General features: G+C 34.1%; 1 protein-coding gene across 1 annotated transcript; it reads left to right on the forward strand.

Moving 5' to 3' along the window:
* The first annotated feature begins 4,418 nt into the window (after positions 1 to 4,418).
* On the forward strand, positions 4,419 to 10,260 carry LOC106105318 (T-related protein). The gene is made up of 7 exons (XM_013285609.1): positions 4,419 to 4,576; positions 6,815 to 6,935; positions 7,082 to 7,225; positions 8,714 to 8,990; positions 9,156 to 9,272; positions 9,481 to 9,811; positions 10,017 to 10,260. The coding sequence occupies exons 1-7, from the start codon at positions 4,419 to 4,421 to the stop codon at positions 10,258 to 10,260; spliced, it is 1,392 nt and encodes a 463-aa protein (XP_013141063.1).
* The last annotated feature ends 3,363 nt before the right edge of the window (positions 10,261 to 13,623 follow it).

The following is a 13,623-nucleotide window of genomic DNA, read 5'->3' on the forward strand; positions in this document are numbered from 1 at the left end:
TTTGTTAGAGTTTGTACCCTAAACGGTTGAACCTATTTTGATGAATTTTGGTATATAGATGTAGAGGATAGTCTGGAAGAACACATAGGCATACTCACTTTTGTCATTTTTTTAATCTAGTCGAAGGCAAAAGCTAGTACGATTTAAAGAGAAATTGAATAGTGACTGTGTTATCAAAATTGTAGTGAGACGGGAACCTGGTGCGTTGAACCGACGCAGTCCGCCAACGATAATGACCATGATAAACATTGGAGGCGAAGATCGTGATCCAAACTTACAATAAATGTCCGGCTCATATTTGCTATCATGATTTCGTGATGCTTTCAGTTAATATTGTGGATACGTGCATTGTACTCTGTACACTAATGTTTATTTATACATGAGTCTAATGCTATTTGCTTTCGCGATTTTTGCGTTACATTTAACAACTGTAATATTTGTATATAGTTTTCATAATTGTTTTATTTATCAATTATTATTAGTGGATGCCCCCAAAACACCAAATAATAATCTTACTAATATTATAAATGCGAAAGTTTAGATGGATGAATGGATAGATGGATAGATGGATGGATGGATGTTTGTTATCGTTTGTAGCCTAAACGGCTGAACGGATCTCTATGAAATTTGGCACAGGTTTAGAGCATAGTCTGGAAGAACACATAGGCTACTTTTTATCCCGGGAATAGTTACGGTTCCCGTGGGATTCATTAATTTAGTTTTTTAATGTTTACTCGATCATTCTGCAACGGTTCAACATATCTTATTGAAATTCGGCACAGATATAAAACAAGGTCTGGAGTACACATGGGATGAGGTTCATCCCCGAGAAATGTCGGGTTCCCGAGGGATATGTAGCTTTTTGTTATTTATATAGTTTGTATGTTCTCTAATAAATACCACGCGGACGAAGTCGCGGGCAACAACTCGTACTACATAAATAATATTACTAATCAATTTTCAATCAACACTTTTAGAATAACGGACAACTGTAGTTATTTATATTGTTGGTAGTAACACTATATGCCATTCGACCTAACAACAAAACATTATTTTTATATAATATTTTCTTTACTTCATTTTATAAAAAGTAAATGAACTTATCGCAATACATTTCACACCGACATTTTGTGTAGTGTGAAACTTAACATATATGGATAAGTGTAGAAACTGTGGAGCAAATAACACATCATTTAGTATCGGGGGTGTGTTTACGGTTACTGCTCGTCTCACTGTTTCCGTTTCTTGTTACATTGCATGTAACTTAACATCAGTCAAATTGCTCCTATGTTAAGAATATTTGTAAAAATGAGATATGTGTATCAATATAGAACCTTATATAGAAGCGAATTTAAATTTGATATTTCTTACACAAAATGAAGCAGAAATTAAGCATTTACACTTTGGTTTAATTTTTCCGCTTGGTTTTCATTCCAGAAACATTAAAATTTAATAACAATTTACGTTATTTATTTAAATATTGTATTCCATGCGTCATAAATCTGCACTCCTGATAGTTTTTCAGTTTTGTCAATACTACTTACTGAAACTGAAACTTGTTTGTAGTACCAATAAAATTTATTTAGTATGGGAATGGATTTTCAAATCCAAATGAACATGTTTATCTAATACAATCCATTTATAAGAGTCAAAAAAATCTTGTACGAGTTGTACAAACATTATCTTCCAGTCACAAATACATATCTGTTTAAATAATCTTGAATACAGCAAACTTTAACGTACATATACTTATATACTTTACATTGTAAAGGTTAAAAAGGTTATTTGACTACTTTATCATACATGCATAAAACAAATACATATATCAAAAAATAAAATATATCAACGGTGTAATCACCCCCAGAAGCTTTTGTTGGTTCTGATACGTTATTAAAATATTTAATAACAAGCTTTCGCCCGCGACACCGTCCGCGTTGTATTTAAAAAACAAAACCAAGTAGCCTATGTGAACACTGGAAGAACTTCCAGACTATCCTCTAGATATATGCCAAATTTCATTGAGAGCTACCAAACATCCATGCATGCATCTAAACACGCATTTATAATATTAGTATGATTTAAATCTACTCCGGTAGATCAATTCATTTTGAATGTAGAAAATGGTAGATACAAACTAAAAAGCCTTGACAACGTCTGAGTATTTTTTTATGTGACAATATAATTATATGACACACCATACGGAGCCTTTTTTCGGTGACCTTTTATCCATGTCGTTAATCTTGAATCACAAGATTGATGGTGAAGTGTCTAATTAAAAATTAAACAAAAGCCGTGAATTCTAAAAAAAAATACGTGACATATAGTTACGATATGTGTTATACTAATTCCAAAATGAAACAGGATCGGAAAACAAGTAAATGGATTTTCAAAAAATTTAGTTTTCCAAAAGTACATATTATTTCACTGCGTGTATTTTCTAAAGACATCATAAATAATTCTTATGAACATCATAGAAGGATAGTATTTGCTTTGCACAACGTCATCATGATCTAATACAAATTCATAATTTAACTTTAACGGCCCTTATACAATTACATCCTTCTATTTTCTTAGAACATTGTAATATCGAGGCCAAAATTGACGGCATTCAGTTATAACTGATCACAAGAATTGCACATAAACTTAATAAGCTATTTGTATACAATAATAAATGCTTTGTTTTGTTACAAAGTAAATTAATTGTTATATATAGCCAGTAAAATAATATTTCTAATATTTAATATTACTTGTAATAAAGTTCAAAGTTTATGAGTATGATAAACAATTTATTTACGTTGATTTAATTAAAATTCTTAGAACGAATTTATGCTTTATTGTTGTTATATTAATAAGTACTTTAACCTTCACCATTTTAAAAAAAAGGGGGCGAATAAGTAATTCGTTTATTTAAACGTATTATTTATTCGCCCCCTTTTTTTTCATCACTTGATAGAAGACGGAATTAAAGACCACATAGTCTTTTTTCACGATATTTTGCTACGTTTGACTTTAACTGTACCATACGGTGTAGTTGCAGTTTCTATCTTCATGAAGCCATTTCGCCTTAGTTTGCGCGCGTTATAAATACTTTGTCAAGATAAAAATAGTTTTATCATTATTTTTGAGTTTGATTAGAAATTAGTAAGTATTTGATATGCGCTTAGTCTATGTCGTGTTTAGGGCCTAATCAAGTCACTGGCGAAATGAGGATCACTGGCAAATCTTTCGTTCGACTGTTCTTCACAACATCTACTGAATAATTTCGATATAAAATCTGTAATAACATAAAAATCAGACTTAAGTGTTTTTGCATGTAAGTAACTTACATATCGGAGTTTTTTTCGTTACGAAATCATAATTTTATTGCCGCATAGGCACAGCTGGCAGAATTTTTCGTCACATAAAAACTTTCAATGCTTCGTTACTTTCTAAAACCTACCTTGACGTGGCTATTGATTCTAGTTGTTTTGACACTATGCATTCACTTACATAGTTTTGTTTATATAAGTACTTCTATTAATAAATGTCTTCTTTTAAAAAAAGCCACGTAACGTTTGTAAAAAAGCACTATGAAGTCTGCAAAATTGCAAGTTATGTTTAGGTTTTAATCTATTATATTACTGCGTGTTTTAGCTTATTTTACCATTAAAAAGAAAGTTCTCATCAGATACGGGATATATTGCATAGATATAAATGATAAAGGCTTTAGGAATTTACATAACCCTGGTTTTTACTCCAGTTTATGTTCTAGCATTCCAGAAAGCGGTAGCGATGTGGTAAATCTTGTTTAACTAATGAAGCGTCTCCAAAAACTAACAGTGTTTATTCACGTGGCATGTATAGTTAACTGTTTTTGCTGACGGTATTGGCTCCGTAATAAGTTCTTCACGCTTCGAATAGACTGCAATAAACCAATAAAACTTCCGTTATAAACTTTACTTTTCCTACTAATAAACATTTTCGACTGGTTTATTCTAAAATAAGCACTTTGAAATAAAACTTATACACACATATTCGTTTCTTTTTAATATTAGAGACCTTACTGTTGTATATTTGGTACTTTACAATTATTAATTTATTTAAATGGAAACCATTTCAAAACTGACTAACTACCCTCCGCATTCATCACGCTACCTGACAAAGAAAATTCGTAGAAAAAATATGAATCCAATGATCCTCCACTCTTCAAAATTATTTACAGCGTTAAAATTGTAGGTGACAATAACAATTCTCATTAAAACTATTCTCGAAAGATGTTCATTTCCTGTTAGGTATCTTAAGCCCGCTGTCTACTGCTGAAGGGTACTTCAAAAGGTGTTCGTCATACTCATAGATTAAGAATGTTCATGGTGAATGAAGTAAACACATTTAATTTACTCTAACGTCCAAGGTAAAAATGTGTATTTCAGGTGTGATCGATGGCTGCGTCGCACATCCTTAGCGCGGTGGAACCGAGCGTAGGCGGCGGAGCGCGCGGCGGCCGCGAACGCGAGGTCGGCGTAGCACTCGATGACCGCGACCTCTGGGTGCGCTTTCAGACCCTCACCAATGAGATGATTGTCACCAAAAATGGAAGGTACGTACATTAATAACATTATATAACTAATTCATTTCACATTTGCTTATTTATGTTTAACTAGCTTTCGTCCGCGATTCCGTTCACGTGGCATAAAAAAAAGCGCGTAGTCTTTATGTTACTCCAGATTATTAGATGTCTACAGCTATGCCGAATTTCATCGAGATCAGATATACAGTTTCGACTGAACACTTTAACTAGCATACATCCATCTATCCAAGCTTTCGCATTTATAATACTAGCTAGCTGTTTCTCGCGACTTTGTCCGCTTGAAATTAAAAATGTAGCCTATGTTACTTACAGATAAATTACTTTTCTAATGGTGAAATAGTTATTAAAATCGGTCCAATAGTTTATACTTAAATCGAATACATACAAAAATTACAAATCTTTCCTATTTGTAATTTGTATAGATTAAAATTAAGATTGTCCAATTGTCAGAAGTGTAATTGTTTAATTTTTTATCATAAATTACTGGATACATCCATAAAATATACGCAAACGACGTTCTTATAAAATATAATAAAAAAAATAATGACAGTTCACTTCGTATATTATTTTTAATAGTAAAACCGTAGTAAGTAGTACTTAAAATGGAATACAATATTGAGTCATTACATGTTGGTCGTCTTATGGTGAGTCAGTCAGTGGTAATTTAAAAGAACAAGATACAACATTGAAATGCACAATACATCTTACAATATTGTTTATAGCCGGTGTCGCGTCGCGTACGAACATATTAAAACTTCGAACAAATCATCTCCTATTGTTATTTTATTACGAATTAAATATAAAGGTCAAATCTTTATAATTAAAACAAAATGCGAAGTCGACACTAATTGTTGTATTCACTTTCGTAAAATAAAATATTACGAAAGTTATTTTAACAGTTGTCTTTTAACAACAACCTACGAAATCGTCCTAGTAAAAATCATACTAATATTATAAATGCGAAAGATTGGATCGATGTTTATTAGAGTTTGAAGCCTAAACTACTGAAAGGATCTCGATGTAATTTTGCATATAGATGTAGAGTTTATGCTGGAAGAATACATAGGCTATTTACTTTTGTTATTTTTTTAATTCCACGCGAACAGAGTCGCGGGCGAAAGCTTGTAGTTACATTAATACACATAAAATTCATAAATGACGTTGTTAATCTTGCGTTTTGCATTGTTATCAAATAATATATGTAGGATATTTTCGCTGGTGCTAACGGCGCGCGAACGGAGACTAGTTTTCAGCTATTAACACTGTAGGTCTTGCTGATTAACACGACCTCACTAAACGACACCGCCCGATGAGTTGTGTGCCTAGCACCCTTGAGTCCACGTAAGCACTAAGCATCAGTCGATCCCGCTTTTATAGTCTCTTTTCGTGGACGAAACTCAATTATTTTTATGTAACAAATATCCATATCTATGTCCAACAGTGGACAGATAAAGGCTGATGATGATGATGAATTATCCATACATACATTCGCATTTATTATATTAGTAAGACATACGAGTATTACAAATTAAGATTTGAATCGACAAAGTAACATATTTTAGGTTATTTTTTTTTAATATTCAATAAGCAAATGTCGAATGTGACCGATATTCAATCGTAATTTGTCAGCGTTAATTTGGGTAAAATTGTAATGAAATTGCACATTTAAGTATTCACCAAAAAATAAAAGAATATGTAGTATTTACCGTTTTTAAAACTACGCAGCCTTTACTTTCAAATTGAACATGACTGCTTAATTTATTTCTGACACGAACAATGCGGCTTTACTACTGTAGCTCTTTACATAAATGTGGAATTCAAAACTTATTGTTCTTAGTGATTTTAAATACTTAAAATTAATTTGCGGGCTGGATATGACAATATTTACGGCTAGGACTAGACACGGTAGTTTTCTAGATATGATTTTTAATTTACGTTTAAGTAAAAATTGATACATGAGCTAAATTTGTAATATCGTGGTTATAAGAAATACTCAAGTACTTTATAAATAACCCTTTTCACTTAGATGTGGACACTAATTGAAAGAAACTTTAGATCTATTGATGAGTTACTTGGTTAGGTCATAGGACAATAAACATTTCAGTTACGATAGTGTTCAATATGAACGGAGTCATGACTGAAACAACAGACGATAGATTAACCTAGGAAACAAAACCTGGTGCTTCGGGCCGAATTGGATGATATTTCGTACTAGGCTGGTTTTCACATCATTTTCTGTTGTTCCAGACGTATGTTTCCTGTCGTAAAAGTGACGGCGAGTGGACTTGACCCGACGGCGATGTATACGGTATTATTGGAGTTTGTGCAGGTCGACTCACATCGATGGAAATACGTCAACGGAGAATGGGTAAGATATTTTTATGCTCGTATTACTAACTATTTTCATAAAAGAACTAACTAACTAACCTAGTTCTACTTTTAAAGTGTTTTTTACTTGTTTTAAGGAAAATGACTACTATGATTACTTGACACTATATAGCATTGTTTATTCAGGTACCCGGTGGAAAAGCAGAAGTCCCACCTTCCAACGCCATCTACATTCACCCGGAGAGCCCAAACTTCGGTGCACATTGGATGAAGGAACCAATATCATTTGCTAAAGTCAAACTCACGAATAAAACTAACGGAAATGGACAGGTAATTATTATCACAGTAGTATCAAGTTGATATAATGAAGTTTCACATATTGGAGAAGAAATTCAAAGATATGTGTGAAGTCAACCAACACGTAGTGGGCCGACGTGGTTGACTAAGGCCTAGTCAATTATAATTTCGGGTAGGCTCAGAGCCCCTCAGAGGGGACGTGTAGTGAGTTGATGATGACGATAAAGTTGATGTATCGGTACCTAACATTTATGTTTGAGCTTTGATGTAGGTATGAATGTTAAGTAGAGAAAAGGAAAAGATAATTTTCTTGACAAATGAATATCTGTAGATTTGTGTGCCCTTTGGTTCTAAACTAGATATCAATAATTAAATAATTTGAGTTATTATGTTTATATTGTGGAATTAGGCTCCAAGCATAGGTACATATATACAATAGTAGTTATTTCATTTTTATAGTCTAGTTGTTTGATCTTGACTATGTTGTAGCCGACTACTGGTGGAATTAAATTACTAATCAAGCTTTTTAACAGCAATATTGTTGTATATTAAAAGTTAATATTAACACACAATAGACAAGAGTATGGATAAAGCTGAAAACAATATTGCAAATTAGGACAAGACAAGTTTTATAGCAAAACCATCAAGTAAAATATTAAATTTTAACGGCGTATTAACGAGATAGATAGTTAAGAAACAATGATGGTCGTTTCATATTTATAGACGGTCCATTGTGCGTGTACAGTGGGCCGCGCATAATTAACAACCATCCGAACAGACAGAATACTAATTTTTGATAATAGAAAGTCAGTTAGTCGGAGGTGCGATCCCGCTACAGTTCCGTGGCTACCGCGAGCGCGAGTTCGACGAGTCATTTCTCACGCTTGTATATGTGCCGCGAATGAATATGAGAGTAAACATTAGATACATCCAGATCCATATGTTGACGTCTCGGTGTGAAATCTGTAGCTTTACCAACTATTTAGCGGGCGCCCGTACGCACTATCATTTGTAATAATTATTGTCTCTACGCTATGTTTACCTTTCTATCTTTTTATGATAATAGTTTCTTTATCTTTATTAACTAGATGTATTTATTGCAACATCCGTATTACGTTGCAACTTAGGATTTTGTGTAAATGTTGACTTTAGTAGTTTGTTGTATTACTTATTGTTAAGAATACGAAGGTTATCAAAACTTTATAATTAGATCGATTAATATTTGAATTAATACAAAATCTACACATGTCTATCGTATAGATATTTTTTTATTAATCGAATGGTGTGATTTCCTACGGTGTTAAAATTCACAGCTTAGGTATGATCGATAATTTGATCTGTACAGTAAATCGAAAGATAAAATATACATTTTTAATTTACTTAAAGTATGTTACGGCAAGTAGACATGTAATAAATTAAATGGTATTTTCTGCCACACCTTTTGGACAACAAACGAGAGTTGTGTTGTTCCTTGCCACATGGAATTTAAAAGATAAATCTAATAAACTGATTTCTTCAAAGATAATGCTGAACTCACTGCACAAGTACGAACCGCGGGTGCATCTGGTGAAAGTTGGTACGGACCTGCGCCGCATCATGACGTACCCGTTTCCAGAGACACAGTTCATAGCCGTCACGGCGTACCAGAATGAAGAAGTCACTTCCCTCAAGATAAAATATAATCCCTTCGCGAAAGCTTTTCTCGATGCGAAAGAACGACCGGAGGGATACTATCAAAGGGACTTCGTTGGAACTCATTACCCACAACAAAGTAACTCCCCGCATCAATACCCACAATGTAAGTGAACGTAGAACTTTTATCTGTTTAAATTTATAAGTCACTAGATCGTTTCTCCTGGGTGTCGAGGTCTTAGTATATGTTGCACCTAATACTGCTGTAGACACTTAAAATTGTTAAACTCGTTTTCTAAAAGGATATAATGAGGCTAATATTGAATTACAGTTGGCGGATGGTTCGTTACATCTCAGTCGTTGTACGGCAGCAGTAACACCGTGTCGAGAAGACCGGCCCCGTACCCGCCGCGGCCACCTTCAAGACCTAGGACACTATCGCCACCTTGTAAGTTAAAACTCGACACTAGGAAGCGGCTAGAACTGCTCTTATGACATAACCCTGACTTAATTATTAGGTACTGTTCAACGAAAGGCGTTTTTGCTTCGAGTTTTTTTTTATTTTGGAAAGTAAAAAGTAATTAAAATAGCATTAATAGGAATAGTTTGTATTACATAACATCTTTTGTTTAATACTAATAACTATGTTTGTACAGCTACGTACAGCAACGCGGAACGTTCTTCTGCCGGCGCGTCCAACGGTAGTAGCAGCTACACGTGGGCGGGCAGCGGGTACTGGAGCGCGGCGCAAAACAGCCCGCCGCAACCCGCCTCGCCCGCGCCCTACCGCACGCCACCGCACGCCTACCCCGCGCCTCTCGAGTACTCGCCCGCCCCCGCGGCCACAGCCACGCCGGCCGCGGCGCCTGCCCCGCTCTACCCCCTCCAGTACGACGCTCCCGCGCAGCACCACTCGCCCTACTATCAACACGCATACGCCCCGTACGCTCATCACGCTATAGAAGACATTTCTTATTGGCCAAACAGGTAAATATTTTAATGTTGCGTCATCGTATCATTTAAGATGACATCAGCGGACTCACATCACGAGTTTTGTTTTTATCGCGTTAAAATTGACTAAATCGCCATTGAGAATTACGGTACGAGTCGAACTCTACTTAATTTTAGGACAAACACGAATAGTAATGTCTTTTAGTAATGCCCAGTTAATAAATGGTTTGTTCTTTTTCAGTTTAAACACATACGGCTACCAACCTTCGGAATACGTTGGCACTGGGGAAGTGGCTTACGGTACTGATGGTATGTCCTTTGGCCCAAGCGGGCCTACGCTAGAAGCGACTAGTGGGGAGGGTCGCAACACACCGTCCGGCTCTGAACACCAATCCGGGGAAAGGGAGTACAAATTCAGTACGGAAGAAGAACGCCATTCCCCGTGCGAGGAATCAGCGTTACCTCCACGATCACCAACGCAGTGACAACTAAAGTTTTATTTATGTTTAAATTTACCTTATGTTTAACCGATCAAATGGACTATGGACCAATATCTTATGGATGCTAATTTTACTTTAATTACGTTACTTATTTGCGAACATTAACGTTAATTATGTAGTGAAATCTTTAATTTTTTATTAGGAATTAATAGCAGACCTTTTGATAAGATAATCGTATTGATAATACTCTTATTAAATAATAATAATGTAATTTTATTGGAAAATCAGGCACTAAATGATACTTAGGATTTCTGACGTATGTTTATACACAAAAGTCGTCCAGTATTTTTTACTTCAAATGGATATCGCAAATCGCAATAACAATTCAGAAAACTATACTGTCGTTGAGAGGCGTTTTTATACGCGTTCTCAAAAAAAAGTACATTCTCAAAAAAAATCATTGATTCATTTTTAAATTCCGCCATTACGTGACGAGTATGGCTAGCCAGCATAGGTTACCTTAGAAATAAACGCTAGTTTTAAAAATGGTGCTATAACATTGCCATGTCCAAGTGTACTTCACCTCAACTACTATCAACTTAAATGATTATTAACGAAAAAAAATAGTGTAATGGCAAATATTCTTAAATCGCTACTTAGTTATAGGGCAACTAGACAATAAAAATAGAAGAATTATATCTACTTGGTCTTGCTTTCCTTTAATATTATCTTATGATATTGTGTATATTATAAATTGTCAGTATAAGATAAAAACATAGGTTTCATTTAGAATATTTGTAAAAAGCTATATTGTCAACCTTTATTTTTGTGTAAATACAAACATCCGTATATTGTAAGTAAATATGCGATAAAAAAAATAGTATTTTCATACTATTCTATTATAAATTTTTGACAATAAATACATGTTTCTGTTATTTCCATTTTTATTTAATTCGTATTCCTTATAAAATGTAAATAAATTTAATGTCAATTAAATTTAACTAGAGTAAAAAATGTATTTAAACAAAAGTATTTAATTTATACAACGCCTGACGAAATCTTCCTTATGAACGGTTACGCAATTTATAATAAAAAAAGATCCTTTGAAGCAAAGTCTTTACGAACCGTACATTATTTTAAAATAACTGCCTCATTATTATAGCCAGTGAGCCACACAGTGCGACATAAAAATTGTTAATTCTTTAAATTCGTAATATCGCAGCCAGAAACAAGAATTAAAAAAAATCTCATATTAGGTAGCATTGTCGTCAGCTCTCTGCAGTAATCTGCCCAGCGCGGGGCTCGTAGCATAAGTACCTAGGGCTTAGCCAACCGTGCTTGCTGGGTTGGTTGAATTCAGATATCTTTGAATTACTGCGTCGACTTGATGTTTGTAAGTTTCATTACAATGTTTTCATTCAGATATGAGAGCATGTACTTAATATAATTAACAAAAACAAAACAACAATTCTTAATTCCAAACGAAAACAAAAATATAACGCATGCGTATGGATAATGGCTGTGCTGTTACCTGGAGGTATTGAGCAGACCAGGTGAGCGTGGGACGCAGTCGGTGGAATTGGCTGGGGTGCCACCGAAAGACCTGCGCGCGGCGCTCGTCTAGTATTGATCTATTCGCTAGGTGTGTCCTGTGCACCGTACATATCTCTTCTGCATTTTTGATTTACATCGTCATGTTCTAAACAACTAAGGTAAGATATTCACTATAAACATTAATATAATTGCTAAAAGCATTTCGTGAATGTCGTGTTTAATATTTTTTTAAATAATAGTACATTTGAGGTTTTTGTTTATTAAATTTATATACCATTATGGTGTAAAGTTTCAACTTATCTTATATTCGATAATATTGCCAGATAATTTTCACGCTTTAACTTTTCTTTGCATAATGTTATGTTACCCAGCAAAAAGTAAAATAGACATGGGCGTCGACAGGGACGTGGAGGGGGAGCTCCCCCTACAGAAAAGAAATATGTAAAATACGTATTAAATACTCCTGAAATAGCTGGCCCTATAGACTATACTAGATAACCGGCTGGCGACACCCATGTTTATAAATGTATACAAATCATTTGTATTATATGAACTGTACAAAAAAAGATTCTGCTGTGCGAAAATTCTAGATATCTTGTTTCTTTCTCTGGGCTAATAAAATCTTGTGATCTTGAGAGATGATTTAGAAAATATAGTCAATTTTGTAGTGTATATGTGCTTTGCAAAATCTAACCCACCGTTGTTCATGTTATATGTGCTTATTTAATTCTTTTTTCCAGTTGCTGTTGCCATAGAAGCAACAAGTGTTATTAAGCAAGTTTTAAAAACAAAACATTGCTTTAAAATGCGTGCAGAAACCAGGTTACAAGTGATCAAGCGAGCCGTGTGGACACTAGAACATACAAGCACTTGCCGCAGAATAATATGTCTAGAAGACTGCCGTAAGATTAAAAAAATGATAGCACACACCAAGCGGTGCTCAAGAAAGGCCATAGGAAACTGCCCCATATGTCGAGAGTTGGTAGGCTTCGTCGTGATGCATGCGAAGGAATGTAAAGTAGAAAACTGCAATGTTTACATTTGTATTCCCGTTAAAAAAAAACTTAGAGCTCAGGCCGCAGCACAATAAATGTACAATATTCACTATCTATTGTACTTAAATGTTTTAAAACAAGCTCTCACAATACTCAGGTTTATTATGGTTTTCAATGATTCATTAATTAGAATGGTTATACAATAACTTGTCTGCTCTCAGCCAGTAATAATTTATACTTTCTTTTTTCCTTGTAATTATTTGGTAGTAGAGGTTGTTTAAATTCAGTGACTTTTTAAATGCATAAAAAGCCATTAGTACAAATGATGTCAATGTGCGATTTATTGTAAAATAGAAAAAAGGACAATACTGGTCCAATCTATTTCAGTTACTGGAAAATTACCTTGCATCATATTAAAACTCTCAATGTTTCAATCAACTTTTTGTTTATTTTTACAATGTGACACTCAATATTGTTACAGTGTTTACATGCAAATAATAATGTAAATAATCTGACCTAAATGATTAAAAATTTTGATGTGAGAGCTTAATTCTATGTAAAAATTTGTATATTATTTAGCAAGTTCACTTTAAATAAAAAATTGTAGTGGCGCTGCATGTGTCAAAGAACCCCTATGCGAAGTTTAAAAAAAAATAGTAGGCAAATATCAGAACCCTCTCAGTATCTGTAATCAGACAAATACCTTTGCTTGGTGATACATTCCATAAATTGTTATTGTCAATTAAAATCTTATAGGATCGATTCTTCGCTCTAGTCATTTTATGTCTTATGTCTGTAATGAATAAATACAACTCTGAATTTAAATGTGGTCTAGCATCAAACCTTCAAATGTAAATTA

This window comes from Papilio polytes, unplaced genomic scaffold (assembly GCF_000836215.1).
Source record: "Papilio polytes unplaced genomic scaffold, Ppol_1.0 DF822845.1, whole genome shotgun sequence".
NCBI lineage: Eukaryota > Metazoa > Arthropoda > Insecta > Lepidoptera > Papilionidae > Papilio > Papilio polytes.